At 52.2% G+C, this 17,167-nt stretch overlaps 1 protein-coding gene across 15 annotated transcripts in view; it reads right to left on the reverse strand.

The window, feature by feature from the left end:
• The window catches only part of MACF1 (microtubule actin crosslinking factor 1), a 155,106-nt gene that overhangs the window by 65,754 nt on the left and 72,185 nt on the right, over nucleotides 1-17,167 (reverse strand). For 12 of the 15 annotated variants that reach the window (XM_064731792.1, XM_064731793.1, XM_064731784.1 and 9 more), the window contains 13 exons: nucleotides 9,173-15,337; nucleotides 8,519-8,668; nucleotides 7,985-8,200; nucleotides 7,754-7,903; nucleotides 6,680-6,913; nucleotides 5,270-5,413; nucleotides 4,947-5,180; nucleotides 4,219-4,434; nucleotides 2,843-3,358; nucleotides 2,389-2,565; nucleotides 1,841-1,964; nucleotides 1,349-1,557; nucleotides 171-488 (listed from right to left, as the gene is read on the reverse strand). In XM_064731792.1, coding sequence (XP_064587862.1) covers nucleotides 171-488; nucleotides 1,349-1,557; nucleotides 1,841-1,964; nucleotides 2,389-2,565; nucleotides 2,843-3,358; nucleotides 4,219-4,434; nucleotides 4,947-5,180; nucleotides 5,270-5,413; nucleotides 6,680-6,913; nucleotides 7,754-7,903; nucleotides 7,985-8,200; nucleotides 8,519-8,668; nucleotides 9,173-15,337 — 8,853 coding nt within the window. The remainder of the gene's footprint in view (nucleotides 1-170; nucleotides 489-1,348; nucleotides 1,558-1,840; nucleotides 1,965-2,388; nucleotides 2,566-2,842; nucleotides 3,359-4,218; nucleotides 4,435-4,946; nucleotides 5,181-5,269; nucleotides 5,414-6,679; nucleotides 6,914-7,753; nucleotides 7,904-7,984; nucleotides 8,201-8,518; nucleotides 8,669-9,172; nucleotides 15,338-17,167) is intronic. The other 3 variants (XM_064731791.1, XM_064731790.1, XM_064731779.1) reach the window with 2 other exon arrangements.

Below are 17,167 nucleotides of genomic sequence, written 5' to 3' on the forward strand. Positions count from 1 at the left end.
AATTCCTCCCCAGGGCCTCACGTGGATGTGCTGGGAGAAGTGAGCGATGTCGTGGTCTGGTTGATTCCCAGATGCCAAAACTCACATCCTGCTCTCCATGAAGAGAGCAGGACCAGCCTGAACCTTCCTCAGACCCCTGGTGCAGGCAGAACTCCTCCCCAGGGCCTCACCTGGATGTGCTGGGAGAAGTGAGCGATGTCGTGGTCTGGTTGATTCCCAGACGCCAGCAGCCGCGTCCTGCTCTCCGTGAACTGCTGCAGCTTCTCCCACAGCTGCTCGTACTGCTCCACCTTGGGCAGCAGGCCCTTGAGGGTGTCCTCCCGCTGCTGCTGCTGCTGGCACAGCCTCCCAAAGTGCTCTGTCACCCGGGCCAGCTTGTCCTGCAGCGTGGAGGCCGCGGGGCTGTCGGCGGCCTCGGTGAAGCGCGTCACCATCTCCCTGGTGGCCTCCAGGCTGCTCCTCTGCCTGGCAATGTCCTGCTTCAGCTTCTGTGGGGAGCACAGCAGGACAGAGAGGGGTTTTTAAGGAGGGTTCTTCAGCAGAATTAACTGGGCAGCCCTCTGGAGCAGCAGCAGGTGGTTTGACACAACGAGAGTTGGGAAAAAATAGTTTTGTATCCCAGTTTTTCTTTCCTTTCTGACCCGCCCAACATGCTCTGCTTTTCCCTGTGTCTGAAATCTTGTTAGCAAAGAAAAAAGGAGACTTTCAACAGTTTGCCCAGAGATGCTGGAGCTGCCCCATCCTTGGAAATATCCAAGGCCAGATTATACAGGGCCCTGAGCAAGCTGGTCCAGTGGAAGGTGTCCCTGCCCATGGCAGGGTGTTGCAATTAGATGGTGCTTAAGGTTCCTTCCCACCCAAACCATCCAGGGATTGTATAAAAATAAAATAAAATAAAATAAAATAAAATAAAATAAAATAAAATAAAATAAAATAAAATAAAATAAATTTTTAAAAAAATATAAATAAAAAATAAAAGTAAAGATAAAAATTCAAACAAAAATTAAAGTAAAATAAAAAAATAAAATAAAATAAAAATAAAAAATAAAATAAAAGTAAAGGTAAAAATTCAAATAAGAATTAAAGTAAAATAAAAGAAAATAAAATTTTAAAAATTTTAAAAAATTAAAAGATAAAAATAAAATAAAATAAATTAAAATTAAGATAAAAATTCAAATAAAAATTAAAGTTAAATTAAATTAAATTAAATTAAAAATAAAATAAAATAAAATAGTTCTGCTCATATTCCTTTTTAGGGTTGTTTTGGTGCTTTCAGCACTCAGTTACCCCTGCATGGTGCAGGGGCTGCTCTGGGCTGTTTGGGGTGAGGGAGCCAGCCCAGCCTTACCACACTGGTGGCAAGCGAGTCCTGGATGGAGGCAGAGGTGAGCACAGCTGGCTGATCCTTCTCCAGGCTCTTCTCAATCTCAGCCACGGACTGGAGGAGGCTCTCCAGGCTCTCCTGGACGCTCTGGGACTGGGCAATGGATTTCTGCAGCAGGTCTGAGCGCTCGGACATCTGCTGGGAGAGGCTCTGGAAGCGGCTCACGATGGCATCTGCAGGGTTCAGCACAGAGCACACTCAGTGGCACAGAGCTCCAAGAGCTCAGAGAGCAGCCAGGGTCACCTTTGGCTCCCCAAAACTCTCAGTGATGACAAATCCCTGTCCCCAAATTCAGCAGTGAAACGGGACAAAACACAAGTGGCCACATCCCTCCCCACATGTAAACCCTGAGGATGCTCTGCTACATAATTACCCCCAAATTCCCCCCAAAAAATGATTTATTTTTGCCCCTTCTGGCTTGTTCCCACTCTCCCTGGCAGCTGCTTTGCTCTGTACCTGTTGTCTCCTGGATGTGGCCGTGGTCTGGGGCCGGCTCCCCTTGGATGTCCAGCAGGGTCCGAGCTGCTTTCTGCAGCTTCTCCACTGGCACCTGGTGCTCAGCCAGGTCCCCCTGCAGCTGCTGTTTCCACACAAGACAAACCAAAATCAGAGATGGGTCCCAGGCGGGATTGCCACACTCATGGAGCTTTTACACCCTCTGAGGGATTCTCTGCACTTCATCACTGAATTTTTAAGAAATGATGGAAAAATCTACCCCCACACAGAGCTGGATCAGAGGGTTTGGGCTGTCCCAGTGCCTTGTCATCCTCATGGGGGAGGAATGTCCCTCTCTATGTCCCTCTGGAGTGTCTGCAGCCCCTAAGCACCTTTCCCAGAAGTTTGACTCCACCTGACCTGCAGCACAGAACCTGCTACACCTGCATCTTTGCCCTCAACCAGCACAAAAAAACCCCAATGGGTCAAATCTCCCTGCTGCTGACTGCTCAGAGCAGCCAAATTCCCATCCAGGCTCCAGCACTGCTCAGGAAATCCCTCAAATTTACCTTGGTGCTGGCAAGCTGCTTCTGCAGCACGGCCAGATCTGAGGAAACCGTTTCTGAGAGCAGCTTCCCCAGGGCAGCCTCACTCTCCTGCAGCCACGTCCTCAGAGACTCTGCCACCTCCTGGAACTGCTGGTAGTGATCCAGCAAGGTGTTCAGGTGGGAGCCCAGCTTGGAGCACTGCAAGGGAGCAAGGAGAGGTGATAAGGATGCACGTAAATGCTGAGCGGCCCGCGGGAAAAGGCACAGGAATCAGCAAGAAAGAAAAGGCAATTAAAAAAAAAAATCAATCTTGCCACAGGCTAAATGAATTACTAGGGGTGACACGCAGACCAACAGCAAGACAAGGGTGTTGCCCACGCCTTGGAGAAGACAATCCTTGTCCTAGAATCTATAAATGTCCTGGCAGCTGGGACATAGGAGGAAAAGAGCCCCCAGCTCCCAGCCCTTCCCATACCTTGGAGTGCAGCGTGGTGTATCTCTGCGTGGCGTCCTCCAGCTTGCTCTTGACCACACTCCTGGACATCACCAGCTGGGATTCATCACCCCCAGCATCCCCATCCAGAAACTTCTCCCCCGACATGGTGACGAAGCGCAGGTCCCCCTTGTGGGAGATCACATCCTCGGCGAAGCTGCCCTGGCGCCGCAGCAGCTGCCTCAGGGAGGCAGGGTCGCTGTCCCCCTTGTACATGCCCTGCAGCTCCTGCTCTGCCTGCTCCAGCCAGGCCTGGAACTCCCCGTGGTCCTGCAGGAACTTGTGGAGCTCCTCCCTGAGGAGCTGCACCCGTTTGAGCTGCGCCTCGGCGCGCGCCAGCGACGCCGGGTACCGCTCCCGCAGCTGCGCCAGCTGTGCCTGCAGCCTCTCCTGCTCCTGCCCAGCCAGGCTGGGCCCCTGCTTGTCCAGGAAAGCCTGTGCTGCCTGCGTGGCCAGGATGATGTCCTGCTGCTGGGACAGCAGCTCCTGGTGCTGAGCCTGGAAGGTGCAGGGAGAAAGGTGAGCTCGGTGCTGAGGGGCTCTGCTCGCCTCTGCAGGTGTAAATTTAATGCTAAAGACCAAAGATAAATGGGAAGGGAGTTTAATCTGAGCTGACCCCATTTTTGCTGGAATGTCATTTGCTGTGGTTTCTGCTTCCTTTCAGAAAGCAGGAGACACTCTAATTAGTTCTTGCATTCTGCACATCCATTGTTGCTCCCAAACATTGAGAGGAGAACGTGAGGGATGCTGGGGAAGGAGCAAGGGAGCCCTCCTAGACCCACAGAGCTCCCAGGAGATCACAAACAGGGGGATTGGGACCAGCATTGGAAGGGTTAAAGGGCACAGTGGAGCAGCCTGGTCTAGTGGAAGGTGGGAGTGGATCAGGATGATTTTTTAGATCCTTTCCAAGCCAATTATTTTCATGATTCTGTGGCAAAGCTCTGCTCGCCTCTGCGTCACCCAGCAGTTGTGGCTGGGCCAGCTCTGGAAGGGTTAAAGGGCAGAGGGGAGCAGCCTGGTCTAGTGGAAGGTGGGAGTGGATCAGGATGATTTTTTAGATCCTTTCCAAGCCAATTATTTTCACGATTCTGTGACAAAGCATCAACAGGGTGGGGAAAACTGGGAGCGTCCCAGGTTGGGCCACAGGAGTACAGAGTGAGCCCTTCTGTGGGCATCATGGGCACCTGCTGGACCCTGGCTACCCTGTGTGGGTGGGCACACACCCACCACACATCCTGCATCTCCTGCAGGGCCTGTCTGAGCTTCCCACATGGAGAATCCCATATTTCACACCCAGCTAACAGCAGGGACAGGCACGGGGCAGGAGGCTTTGGGTGGGACAGGGTGTCAGTGCTGACCTTCAGCCTCTCGTAGTGCTCATCCAGGCTCTCAGCAGCACTGCCTGCTCCCACAGTGTGGCCATCAGGGGCATCCCCAGTGCTTTTTGCTGTGCCTGGGCTGGCAGGGTGTGGTCTGTACTCTGGGAGCTCTGCCCTCTGCTCCAGCGATGCCACCCAGCTCAGGAGGGAATCGATCTTATTGCTGTTCTCCTCCAGCTCCTTGGCAGCTTTCACCTGAAAGCACAAGGGCTCCAGATAAGAATGACCCAGTTCTTGCATGTTCAGCAGACTGCTGCACGGGGGAGGGAGACAAAAATCAGCAGAAAGAGGGAAAAAAAAAAAAAACCCGAGGAGTTTCCCAGCCTCAGCAAATGCCTGAGACACCTCCAGACCCTTTGTGGCTCTCTGGAAGGTGCAGAAAAGCTGTGAAACATCTCAGCCTCGCTGCTACATTGAATTTCTCATCCTCATACACCCCAAAAGGGCTGGGATGGGATTGGCAATCCTCATCCATCAGGGGTCACCCCAAAGGCAGAGTAAGGGACCTTTTCCTCCCCCATTCCCTCCACAAGCAGCTGCAGCTCCCAAGGCATTTAATGACAGAAATATCTGGGGGAAACCTCACCCGGGGAACACCCAGGAAGGAACCACAAATTTCTCTGTGCTGCATCACCCAGATGGGCCCCCAGGACCTCCCAGTCCCCCTCAAACAAAGCCTGGAGGTTCCACAGCTCCTGGCACGTTACCTTCTCAGTCTCCTGCTGCACTGCAGCACTCACAGCACTCTCCAGCTCCTTCTGGGCCACCTCTGTCCTCTCCTGCAGGGACTGGTACTGCTCCTTGGCACGCTGCAGGTCCTGCTGCAGCGCTGCCAGCTCCCCAGGCTCCAGCTTGGCCTTGTTCTCCTCCAAGAACTGCTCTGTGCTCTTCAGGACACCGGCGAAGGAGGCGGCTCTGCTGTGCATGCTCCTCTGCAGCTCCTGCAGGGGTGGGTGAATTCACGAGGCTCTGGGCACTGCTAAAGTGAAACCTCCCCACCTCTGCCCCCCAAAATTTAAACATCACTGACCTTAACATCGCTCTGCCTCTGCTGGAGGGCGGGCAGGTCCCCCTCTGCTCTCTGCTGCTCTGCCAGGGTGTCCTCAGCCTGGCCCAGCCAGCGGCTCAGCTCGGCCAGGCTCCGTGCCCGGGCTGCCTGCTGCTCCTGCAGCGTCTGTGGGCACAGCAAAGGGGACAGGGGGCACAGTCAGGGCCAGCCCTGCACCTCCTCTCACTTGCTGCTGAAAGGCAAGGTGAGGTTACAGCTCCTGGAGGGGAGGATGCAGCACAGAAAACTTTGCGGATCTCCAGGCGCTCCCTGTCCGGCAGCAGGTGTCACATCCCTGCCGAGCTGGTGGCACTTTTGTCACCATTGGAGGCTTCTCTCTGTTGAGCTGCAAGATGGAGCTGCACTGCTCTCCCAGCAAAACTCAGCCACGAGTTTCTGTGCCTTTTCCATTCCACTTTACAAGCATTTAAACTGCAGCAGAAACTCACTGAGTGAGAGGCAATAACAGCCTGGGGCAGGCAGCGCCACTGTGGAGCCCCAGACAACCCCAAATAAGGGATTTTTTAAAATGATTTGGGGTTGGAAAGGGAGCCCTGGAGAGGGAAAGTGTTTCTGTGGCTGATCCAGCTCCTCTTTTTGCTGCCAGAGCACAACACAGAAGCGCCTGTTTGAGCAATTGAGCATGATGTGACCTGAGAGTCCCTGTGACACCCCTGTCCCCCTCTGCCAGGGGGGACAAAAGGTTTCTGAGATTTTCACTGGGCATTTCAGCAAGGTGATGTACAAACTTGTGCCAAACACTGTGCCTGTTTCTCCCAGTCACAAGAGAAAACAACAGAAGCAAATTGAAAGAGCCTTCTTAAGAGCTCTTCAGCTGCAAAGCGAGTTCTTCCTGGGTTAGGATGGGCTCAATCTGAAAAGGCAAAGCAAACTGGTTAATACACACACACACACACTCCAGAGAGGACAGGCAAGAGTTACAGAGAGCAATTGTTAATAATAAAAACACATTAATCCTGTCTTGGATGAGAGGATCCATGCAGTGCTGGGTGCTGCCCAGAGATCTGAGGGCTTGTTTTTGCCCTTGCCAGCTGTTTCCCTGGGACAGCAATGCCTGATGTGTGCAGTGGAAATAGGGCATTGGGTGGCTGTGGTGACCCTTCTGCACAGGGATTCTGGGGGTGATTACAGGGTTTATTCCACCCAGCCCCAAACAATTCCATATCTAGCACAGAACTGCTGCCCAGACCTCAGCAGGGCTCCACATTTTGGGAGCAAAGCCTGGTAGGAAGAAGAAAGCCTTTTAGAGGAAGCTCATGACAGTGAGAACTCCTGAACTGGGAGTGGCATGCAAGGGAAATCCCAAATTGGAGGTGCTGTTCCTGTGGCTGGGAAGAGCTTCAGCAAGCAGAGGAGGAGATGTCTCACAACCTTCACCTGCTCCCTCTGCTCCGCTTGCTGGAGCCAGAGCTGCAGCACCTCCAGCCGTGCTGCCACACGCTCTGACAGCTCCCTGAAGGCTTTCTGCAGCTCATTGAGCAGCCTCAGCAGCTGCCTGCTCTGCTGCGGGGTCAAATCCTGCGCGTGCTCCGAGATGAGGAGCTGGATGTCAAAGGCAGCGGCGTCCAGCTCAGCCTTGGTGTCAGCAAGGGGCTCCTTCAGCTCCTGAATGGGAGAGAAAAAACAGCCAAAATGACCCTAAAATGATCCTAAAATGACCCTAAAATGATCAGGGTTGTGCTGCACTGCTTCCCATCTGCAGGTGCCACATGAAATACATTCCAAAATGCATAAGGAGACTGGGCTGCTCGTACAGGTGATGGAGACCAGGGCAGGTGTGATGGAGCAGCCACTACCAAGCTTGGAAATAAAGCTTCTCTTTTAATGTATTTTAATTATACACTTATATAATATATAAGTGTATAATTACACAAGTTATATACACTCATACTATAAGTGTATAATATAATATATAAGTGTATAATTATACAAGTCATATACACTTATATAATTATACACACATATTATATATTATACACTTACATATTATACATTATATATTATACACTTATATATTATATATTATATATTATATATTATATATTATATATTATATATTATATATTATTGTATAATTATATAAGTGTAATTATACACTTATATAATATCTAAGTGTATATATTATAATGTGTTATGGAAATAAATGACTTTAGAGAGAACACCCAACACAGCAGCTCCTGCTGCAGCACAAGCTAAGGGCAAACCCTGGGAGGGAAGCAGGATTAAAAGCTTCTCTTTTAATGTATATATATAATTATAAGTGTATATATCATAATGTGTATTATGGAAATAAATGACTTTAGAGAGAACACCCAACACGGCAGCTCCTGCTGCAGCACAAGCTAAGGGCAAACCCTGGGAGGGAAGCAGGATTAAAAGCTTCTCCTCTGTGCAGAGGGCAGCAAGTTCAGCAGGCTGCAGGATTAGGGGCATTGCCATGGTTACCTTGTAGTGCTGCAGGCACTGACTCAAGCTGCTGCCATCGGTGGCCTGCTGGAAATCTCTGTCATCCAGTGACTCCGTGGTGCCACAGACCCAGCTCAGCAGCTCCTGCAGCCTGCCCTCCAGAGCCTCGTGCTGGGCCAGGATTTTAGCCTGAAAAAGCAGAAATTCGTGGTTTAAAGGAGGAATTTTAGGGAGTTTTTGGGGCAGCGGGGGGGGAGTTTTCAGCTCTACCTTTTCAGCTTCCGCTGCCCCACGAAGGTTTTGCAGCCGGGACTGCAGGACCTCACTTGCAGAGCTCAGAGATTTGTGGAGGTTCTTGGCATCCTTCTCCAAAGCCTTCAGTAACTGCTCAGGGACCTCTTCAGGGGGGTTGGCCACAATCCTCTGCACGGCATCCAGCTCCTGATTCACTGGGAAGCTCAGCTCCTGCAGCTCGGAGCCCAGAGCCTGAGACAAAAGACAGCACCACAGGGTGACTTCGCCTCCCTGCTGCCAAAGCCCAGCAGGGCTTTTGGAGAGGCAGCTCCAAACACTCAGCCTGGAAAAATCCATCCCCCCCTCCAGCCCTGCTAGGCTGCCAGCACTCTCCTGCCTCTCTCCAGGCTGTAAAATTCCTGTCAGCCAAGCTCAGGCTGTTGCAGGAGGGATGAGGTTTGGTATAAAAGCCTGTTAAACCTCAGACAAAGGTTTATTTCCCCAGCAAGCTGGGGAGAGGGGGGAAAAGCTCTGTCTGACACCAGCCAAGCCTGGCCCAGCCTCTCTCACCTCTGCTTGCTGCCTCAGGTCCTGCAGGGCTGCCAAATTCTGCTCTGCTGGCTGCACACGTTTGATTCTCATCTCGATGTCTCGGAGCATGGAGAGATAAGATATCAGCCTCTGGTCGTGCTCCAGACACATCTTCTTGCTGAACTTGATCTGCAGAATCAGACAGGAAATCAAAGCTTCAAACTCAGGCAGAAAAGGAGACAAAAAGTGTTATATAAAATTCTTTTTTTTTTGGGTTTTTTTTTTTTTCCCAAAGGAGAAATTTGTTAATAACGTTCCTGCTCATGGACTCGCCACTTGCCAGCCTTATCTACAAGATTTACTACAGGAGAAATAAAACACATGGTTCTTTTTCCAACATAAGCTTATAAATGGCAAGAGATCTCTTGGTGTTGCAGCAAAAGTGCCAAAAAAAAAAAAAAAAAGAGTTTTACTTGTTAGTCATTTAGCAGTAATGCTCCAGCAAAAGGAGCCACAACTCAGCCCTGAGTGTTTCCAGTTGTACATCACCAGCTCCTTTGCCAAATCCACTGCAACATCCACTCCTCCTGCTTCAGCTGCCCTCTGTGCTGAGGATCTCAGACAGATTTAGCACCAAACATCCACAAATAGCTCAGAAAAAAATCGCCTAAATAGCAAAAAATATTCACTGACCTGGGCCGGCCTCGTGGATTCCCTCGAGGTTTCCAGCATCTCTCCCTCCACGATCACAGGTAAGAGCAAACCTGGGCCTGGCTGCTTGCTCCTCTCCTGTGGGGGCTCTTCTTGGGGTTTTGGGGGAGCAGGGGCTCCTCCTTGGTCTGCTCTGGGCTCAGCTCTTTGCTCGTGCTGTTCCTCCTCTCCAAGCTCCAGGATTGCGGAGGTTTCCTGAATTTCTGTGCATTCCTCTGTGATAATTAAGTCCTGGGGCAGCTCCTGTGCCATGGTGGCTGTGCTGGGCACATCCTGGGTGGTTTCCATCCTGGTGTCATCCTGTGCCATCCTTTCCTCACGTTTCAGGACCACCAAGGATTCCATCCTGGCGTCATCCTGAGCCATCCTTTCCTCCAGACTCAGGCTCCTTTCCTCACGTTTCAGGGCCACCAAGGAATCCTGCCCATCCTTGGTGTCACCTTCCACCACCTCTCGAGCTCCCCCATGTTCAGGGAGCACCTGATCCTCTCTGGGGGTTTCTTTGTCTTTCCCAGGAATTGTTTCCTTCCCTTTTCCACCCTTGTGCTTGGCTGTGCCTCGTGCCAGCCCAGCAGCAGCCTCGGTGCTGGATTCATGTTCTGCCTCTGGCACCCTGGAGACAAAGTGCTGCTCCTCGCCCTTTCTCCTTGGAATTTCTTGGGAAGCCAGGGAAGGAAGGAGCTGCTTCTCTGCAGGTTTCTCTGGCTGAGCGCCGTCTCCTGGAATGCTGCCCTGCTTCGCTTTCTTCTTCTTGCTTTTCTTTTTCTGGGTAGGTTTTAGCTCAGTTTCGCTTGGTTTTTCCTGACCAACGGCACTTTCTATGCGAGGGGTTTCTCTTTCTGTGTGTTTGGCAGCTTTTTTCCCTGCAAGCTCATCTCCCACAGGAACACCAAGCTCAGGGGGTTCTGCAGGACCCATCCCTCCCTTCCCTGTGCCCACACTGACAGATTCCCTCGGGGCTGCTGGTGTCTCCTGGACCACGCTGGTCACTCCCTCTCCTTGCCCAGAAATCACCACTGCACCTTCTCCACCTGCCACAACTCCCTCTGCACTTACAAACTCTCTCCTCTTCCTCCTCTCCTCATCATCCTCCTTGTGAAGCACCTCTGTGCCCTTCTCCAAGCCCTGTCTCTCAACTTTCTCTGTCCCTCCATCCATTTCTTCCCTCAATTCCTTGCCCTGGGCTGCTCTCACTTGGGAGGTGCCTTTTGGGATCCCTTTTTCCACAGCTGCTGTCACCACTGCCTCTCCAGGTAGGGACACTGTCCCCAACACTGAGGGGAGCTCTGGAGTCACCTCAGCCTTTGCCTGGGGGTGATGAAGGTGATGATGATGATGTTCATCTTGGGGATGGACAGCACCCTCTGAAGCTTCCTGGGGTTTTAATTCCCTTTCTGTCCGTGCTTTGGGGGATTTCTCAGTGGCTGCAGCTGCACTCTGAGCTGTGTCATAGCTCACAGCTTCAGGGTGAGCTTTGGGCTCAGCACCATCAGACCTGGCAGGGAGGATGACAACCTCCTCTTTTGGAGACAGTTTTTCTATTTTTTCCTGCATTTTTTCCGCTTTGAACACCTCAGAACCAACTTTCTCCTCGGACATTTGCACATCCCGAAGGCCAGCAGCTGATTTTTGGCTAATCAGCCCTTTCCCAACAGCCTGAGCTGTGTCATAGCTCACAGCTTTGGGCTCAGCACCATCAGACCTGGCAGGGAGGATGACACCTTCCTCTTTTGGAGATAATTTTTCTATTTCTTCCTGCAAAACTTGCATTTTTTCCACTTTGAACACCTCAGAGCCAACCTTCTCCTTGGATATTTGCACGTCTTGAAGACCAGCAGCTGATTTTTGGCTTATCAGCCCTTTCCCAACAGCCTGAGCTGTGTCATAGCTCAGAGCTTCAGGATGAGCTTTGGGCTCAGCACCATCAGACCTGGCAGGGAGGATGACACCTTCCTCTTTTGGAGATAATTTTTCTATTTTTTCCTGCAAAAGTTGCATTTTTTCCACTTTGAACACCTCAGAACCAACTTTCTCCTCGGACATTTGCACATCCCGAAGGCCAGCAGCTGATTTTTGGCTAATCAGCCCTTTCCCAACAGCCTGAGCTGGGTCATAGCTCACAGCTTCAGGATGAGCTTTGGGCTCAGCACCATCAGACCTGGCAGGGAGGATGACACCTTCCTCTTTTGGAGATAATTTTTCTATTTTTTCCACTTTGAACACCTCAGAGCCAACCTTCTCCTTGGATATTTGCACGTCTTGAAGACCAGCAGCTAATTTTTGGCTAATCAATCCTTTCCCAACAGCTTCCTTCACAGTCAACCTTTTCCCACCGGGGGCATCCACGATTCCCCCAGCCCTGAGCTGGTTGTTGGCGATGACTTTGGCCATGGCCTCATCCAGCACGCCCTGCTCCACAGCTGCCCTCAGGGACAGCCTCTTGCTCACAGAGCCTTCCACCACGCCTCCAGCGTCTGCCTGTGCCTGCAGCAGCCTCAGGGCGGGCAGGGGGTCCACCTTGCCCAGCCTCACTGCCTGGGCACACGGCAGCTTGGTCCCTGTCGCCTCGTCCCTGATGGCCTGCAAGGGATGCACCTCCAGGTACCGCTGGCCGGATTCGATGTCGATTTTGCATTTCTTCAGGAACTCTGAGTAGGGGGTGATCTGGCAGCTCTCGGGGTCTACAATGCCTTCTCTCATTGCTGAAGATGACAGGGCTTTCTCCACCACCTGCTGGGGCACCAGGCCCTCCTGCACCGCCTCACTCAGCGCCAGCCGCTGGCCAGAAGCTGGATGGAGGATGCTCCCACTCTCAGCCTGGATTTCCTGCACTTTCCTCTGGAATTCTGGGCTGAGGAGCCCCAGTGACACTGCCTGGGGCAAGGGCAGCTTCTCCTTTGTAGCTGGGTGCACAAAGCCCTGCAGGACCACGCTTTCAGCTTTCCTGAGCTCCTTGCACAGGTCTGGACTGATCAAACCGTGCTTCATGGCATTGTCCACCGACAGCCTCATCCCAGACACGTGGTGGATGATCCCTCCATCACCAACCTGCTTGGTCAAGAGCTGAAAGGCTTTTTCCTTCTCCAGGAGCCCCTTTTCAACAGCCTCTGCCACAGTCAAAGGCTGCTTGCTTGCAGGATCCACAATCCCACTGGTCTCAGCCTGCAAATCAATGAGCTTCTGCCTGGTCACCTCATCAGTGCCTTTCCCCTTGGAAGCCTTCTCCAGCTTGACCAGCTCTGCCTGGCTCGTTGGCTCTATGAGGCCCAGATTTGAAGCCAAAGTCACTGACACTTTCTTGCCACGTTTCAAGTCAACAATGCCCCCAGTGACCACCTGCCCTTCCAGGATCCTCATGGCTGTCTCCTTGTCCAGAAGGCCAACGGCAGCAGCGTCCTTGATGGAGTAGACAAAGTTGTTGCCCGGGTCAAGGACGCCACTTATGGCTTTGTCAGACGTGAGGACCTTCTGGAGCAGCTCCTCATCCATCAGACCTTCTTCAATCACGTCCTCAGTGGTCAGGGATTCACAGGCCTGAGGGTCAAAGAAGCCACTGAACATCTTCATCTTCTCCATGAGTTTTACAGCTGTGTGGCCGGACACCACCCCAGAGGCCACGGCCTCATCCAGCAGCAGGGTCCTGCCCGTCTGCTCGTGGGTGATGCCACCACTTTGGAGCTGCATCAGGAGCTTTTCCAAAGTGTCCTCTGCTTCCTGCTCCTCATGGGGTGGCAGGGATGGTTCCTCAACACCCTCATCACCCAAAACTTCTTCCTGCTCTCCTGTGTCCTCTGCTTCCCGCTCTTCATGGGGTGGCAGGGATGGTTCCTCAACGCCCTCATCACCCAGAACTTCTTCCCACTCTCCTTCCTCCACCTTCAGCACAGTTTCCAGCTCCTTGCTTTGCCTCTCTGCTGGTGCTGCCTCCCCACGTGCAGGGAGCAGCACAACCTCCTCTCCTGCCAGCACACCATTTTCAACTGTCCCCTCCTTCAGCAAATAAACCCCTCTCACATCTCTCACATCTTCTGCCCCTCCTTCAGGCTCCCTCACACCCTGAGACCTCTCTGCCACCATTTTCAGCCCGTCTCTGCTTTCTGGAACGCCCATTGTTATGCAGATTTCACTTTTCACAACCACTGCCCCACTTTCCAATGCCCTCTTCTGATATTCGGGACCTTCCATGGCATCTGCTGCAGGAGGCTTGGACTCCTCTGTCTCAATCATCATTTCCTCTGTTTCTCTGGTTAATCCACTACCAAGGTCACTGGGAGGTTCTGGCATCAATAATTTTACCTGATGTTTATCCCTGGTTATAAAAGTCACCTGTTCTTTTCCAAATTCAGCATCAGTTTCACTCCTGATGCTCTCCAGCTCAGTGGAAATCTGCTCCTGCTCTTCCACACGCAGGAAATCCTCTGCATCCTCCAAGAGGAGACTTTCAGGTCCCACCACCACCTCCCCATTCTCCAGAGCAGTTTTGGGTGGTAGGATCTTCTCACTTTCACCTTTTGAAGGAGCAAATTGAAGCTCAAGCTGCTGCAAAGCCAAACCATTGCAAGGTTTGCTTTCAAGAGATGCCTCTGCCTCCTCAAAGCCTTCCAACACCTGTGCACAGGATCCATTTTCCTGGCTTTGGATGAGAGCTTTAGTGAGATTCTTCAACTCTGCATCCACCAGGAGCACCTTCTGGCCATCGTGAATGTTGATGTAGCTGTGGGTCATCAGGTGGAACATCAGCCTTTCACCATCACTCCTCAGCAGAGGTTCCTGCTGACCCGTGGGGCTCCTTCCAGGGGAGCTCTGGCTCCTGCTTGGAGCTCCAGAGAGCTGCAGAGGTTTCTCCTGACCCGTGGGGCTCCTTCCAGGGGAGCTCTGGCTCCTGCTTGGAGCTCCAGAGAGCTGCAGAGGTTTCTCCTGACCCGTGGGGCTCCTTCCAGGGGAGCTCTGGCTCCTGCTTGGAGCTCCAGAGAGCTGCACGCTGGCCAGGACATCAGGGATGGCTGTTGCTTTCAGCTCCTTCACCACCTCCCTGTCCAGGATGCCCTGCTCCACTGCCCTCTGCCAGGACACCACCTCTGTGGTTTCTGGGATAAAAACAGCCTGCAGGAGCTGCCTCTTGCTCAGAGCCTCCTCCATCAACTCCGTGGAGAGCATCCCCTGCTCCAAAGCATCTGCAACGGGGATGACCTCCCCTGTCTCTGGCCACAGCAGCCCCATGAAGGACCACAGGGATTCCAGCACCAGCAGGGCCGTCCTTGGAGCCACCAAACCCCTCCTCAGGGCTTCATCCATGCTCAGCCTCTCTCCCGTGGTGGTGTCCACGATCCCACCGGTCTGGAGCTGCCGGATGAGGAGCGTGCAGGCCAAATCCTGCTCGATCAAATGGTGCCTGACAGCCTCATCCACGGTCAGCCTGTGCCCTGTCCTGGGGTCCACAATGCCACCAGCAAAGAGCTGGGCTTCCAGCAGCCTGGTGGTCACCTGCCTGTCTATGAGCCCCTCCTGGAGAGCACGGAAGATGCTGACCTCCCTGCCTGACCTCAGGCTCACCATGCCACCCGCCAGCTGCCTGACTGGGAGCAGCCTCAGCCCGGTCTCGTGGTGGGTGATGCACCTGTCCAGGAGCTCAGGCAGGCTGATCTTCTCAGCAGTGTTGGGGTCAATCAGATCCTTGCCACATTCCAGGTGAGACAGGAGCCTGGAGTGGAGCTGGGGGGGAAGGAGCCCTTCTTGCACTGCTGCCTCCATGCTGATTCTGCCCTGCTGGAATTTAAAGCCCCCGGTGAGGAGCTCAGCCTCAAGAATCTTCAGCCCAACGCTCTCACTGATCCTGCCCTCTTCTATGGCAGCAGCGACGGGGAGGAGCTGCCTCCCTTCACATCTGATCTCTTCCACCTGCTGGAGGGCATCCTTCAGTTCCTGCAGCACCTGGAACGCCCTGGGATCAATGATGTTTCTTGCCAGGGCTTCCTCCAAGGAGAGTTTCTCACTGGTCTCTGGGACAACTAAGTCAGAGGAGATCACCTGGGCCTCCAGGAGGACCAGGCCTGTGTCCTGATCTATCAGACCTCTCTGCATGGCACCAAACACAGGGAATATTTCTACCGTGCCAAGATCGATCACTCCTGCCACGGCTTCGCTGCCCTGGAAAAGAAAGAGAAGGAAAAGAATTAGATCAAAATTCAGCATTTCCAGCACTCATTGCATGAGTTTCAGGGAGGCCTCACTTAAAAAACAAAACAAAACAAAACAAAAAAAAATTAAAATCCCCAAACAGGCTAGAAAGTCCTAAAGTGTTTGCAATCTAGTCCATCACCAGGGCAGCACCAAGATGCTTCCAATATCCACCAGCAGCAATGCAGCAAAGCAGCAAGCACCAAAACTCAGACTCATTCCTAATGCTCCACAGAAAAGAGGGCAGGAGACCAACAAGCACAACAAAGCCCTTCAACAACTCCACCTTTAAAAAGTAAAGACAACACAAATCCCACTCTTGGGGAAGAAAACCCCCCAGAACCACCCACTGTGGGGTAAAGAGGAACCTTCCCCAGCACAGCCTCCATGCTGATCCCTGCCATGCTGAGAATCCTGCACTTCCCAAGCAAACCCCAAGTGCCAGGATGGGTGGGGAACACCACAGAGCCCCGTGGCATGGAGCAGCTCCCAGCCATGCATCAGGGCAGGAGCAGCACAGCTCCCCAGGCACCACCACGGCCCCACTGCAGCACCTCCAAGCTGCTCCTCAGACAGGGCCAGGGGAGAAATGGAACAAGCTGGAGGTTCCAGCATGAGCAGGGACAAACTGGGACCACACCAGCTGCTGTGGTGGCTTTTCTTGCTGCTATCCCCACAGGGAGGGTGATAATTTAGGTGATAAAGTGTCTTTGTTCAAAGGCTCTTTGGACGTTTGGGTTTCTCCCAGTGCCACTGGTTGGGTATAAGGCTGGCCCAAGCAGCCCAAGATTTTTGTGGGGATAACAAGGAGGGAATCAGGACTATGGAATGAACTCCTTTTGCATCCCAACACCCTGCTGTGGGGACAGGAGGAACCTTCTGGGACAACCTCAGCTCTCCACCACCACGGCCAGGCCCTGACGTGCAAACTCAGAGACGTGGAAAGACAGAGAAAGAGGGAAAAGGGGGGAAAAACAAAAGAGAAAGATCGAAAAAGGAGATGGATGGGAGGGAGGGGAGTAAAAGGCTTTTACTTACCGACTTGCAGGGTGTGCCTTGAGCAGTTAAAGACAGAGCCTTATGGAGCAGTTCAGCCGTATCACACACAGTGTAAAGCTTGGGGTTAGCGTCCAGCATGCGACTGTTTTGTTTTGCAAAAAGAACCCCACACACAGGTCCGTCCTCTTTCCCTTCTGTGTGTTTTGTTTTTGTTTGTTTAAATCCCAGGGGGGTTAGTTAAACTTGTAAGCAAGGATGTCAGTTAATCTTAAAAACAGTTGACATGAAACACAAACCATACAGGGACACATCATGCTCAATTTAGCGCGCTCTGCTTTGCTTTTTTTGTTTTTTTTTTTTTTGTTCTTTTGTAACTTCTTTCTGACAGTTGGATGTTTCCAGCAAGCAAATGTTAAAGAGTTCTTCATGCTCCCTCTACAGTGAAGCAACAGCTCCGCAGCAGAGCTGCAGGGATGGTTTTGCAGACGGGGATTTGAGGTGAAGCCCCACTGCCATCTCTTGTTTTGCTGCCTGGCCTTCATCGAGTCTGTGAGTGAAAACTGTTCCAGCCCCAAAGCAGCTTCATGCTGTACCAAAACAGCTTGACAAGCCCTGGAGAAGGCTTTTGCTCTAAAATAATTTTCCTGATCAAAAGGGAGGAAAAGGGAAAGGAAAAAAAAAAACATCCATTCCACAGGGAGGCTGCACCAAATCCGTGATGGCTTAACAAAATTATTTGTTCACCTTTCTGCTGCCAGCACAAGGGCTAAAGGGCTTGCAATAAAATAAATAATTTCCTGC

This window comes from Zonotrichia leucophrys, chromosome 23 (assembly GCF_028769735.1).
Source record: "Zonotrichia leucophrys gambelii isolate GWCS_2022_RI chromosome 23, RI_Zleu_2.0, whole genome shotgun sequence".
NCBI lineage: Eukaryota > Metazoa > Chordata > Aves > Passeriformes > Passerellidae > Zonotrichia > Zonotrichia leucophrys.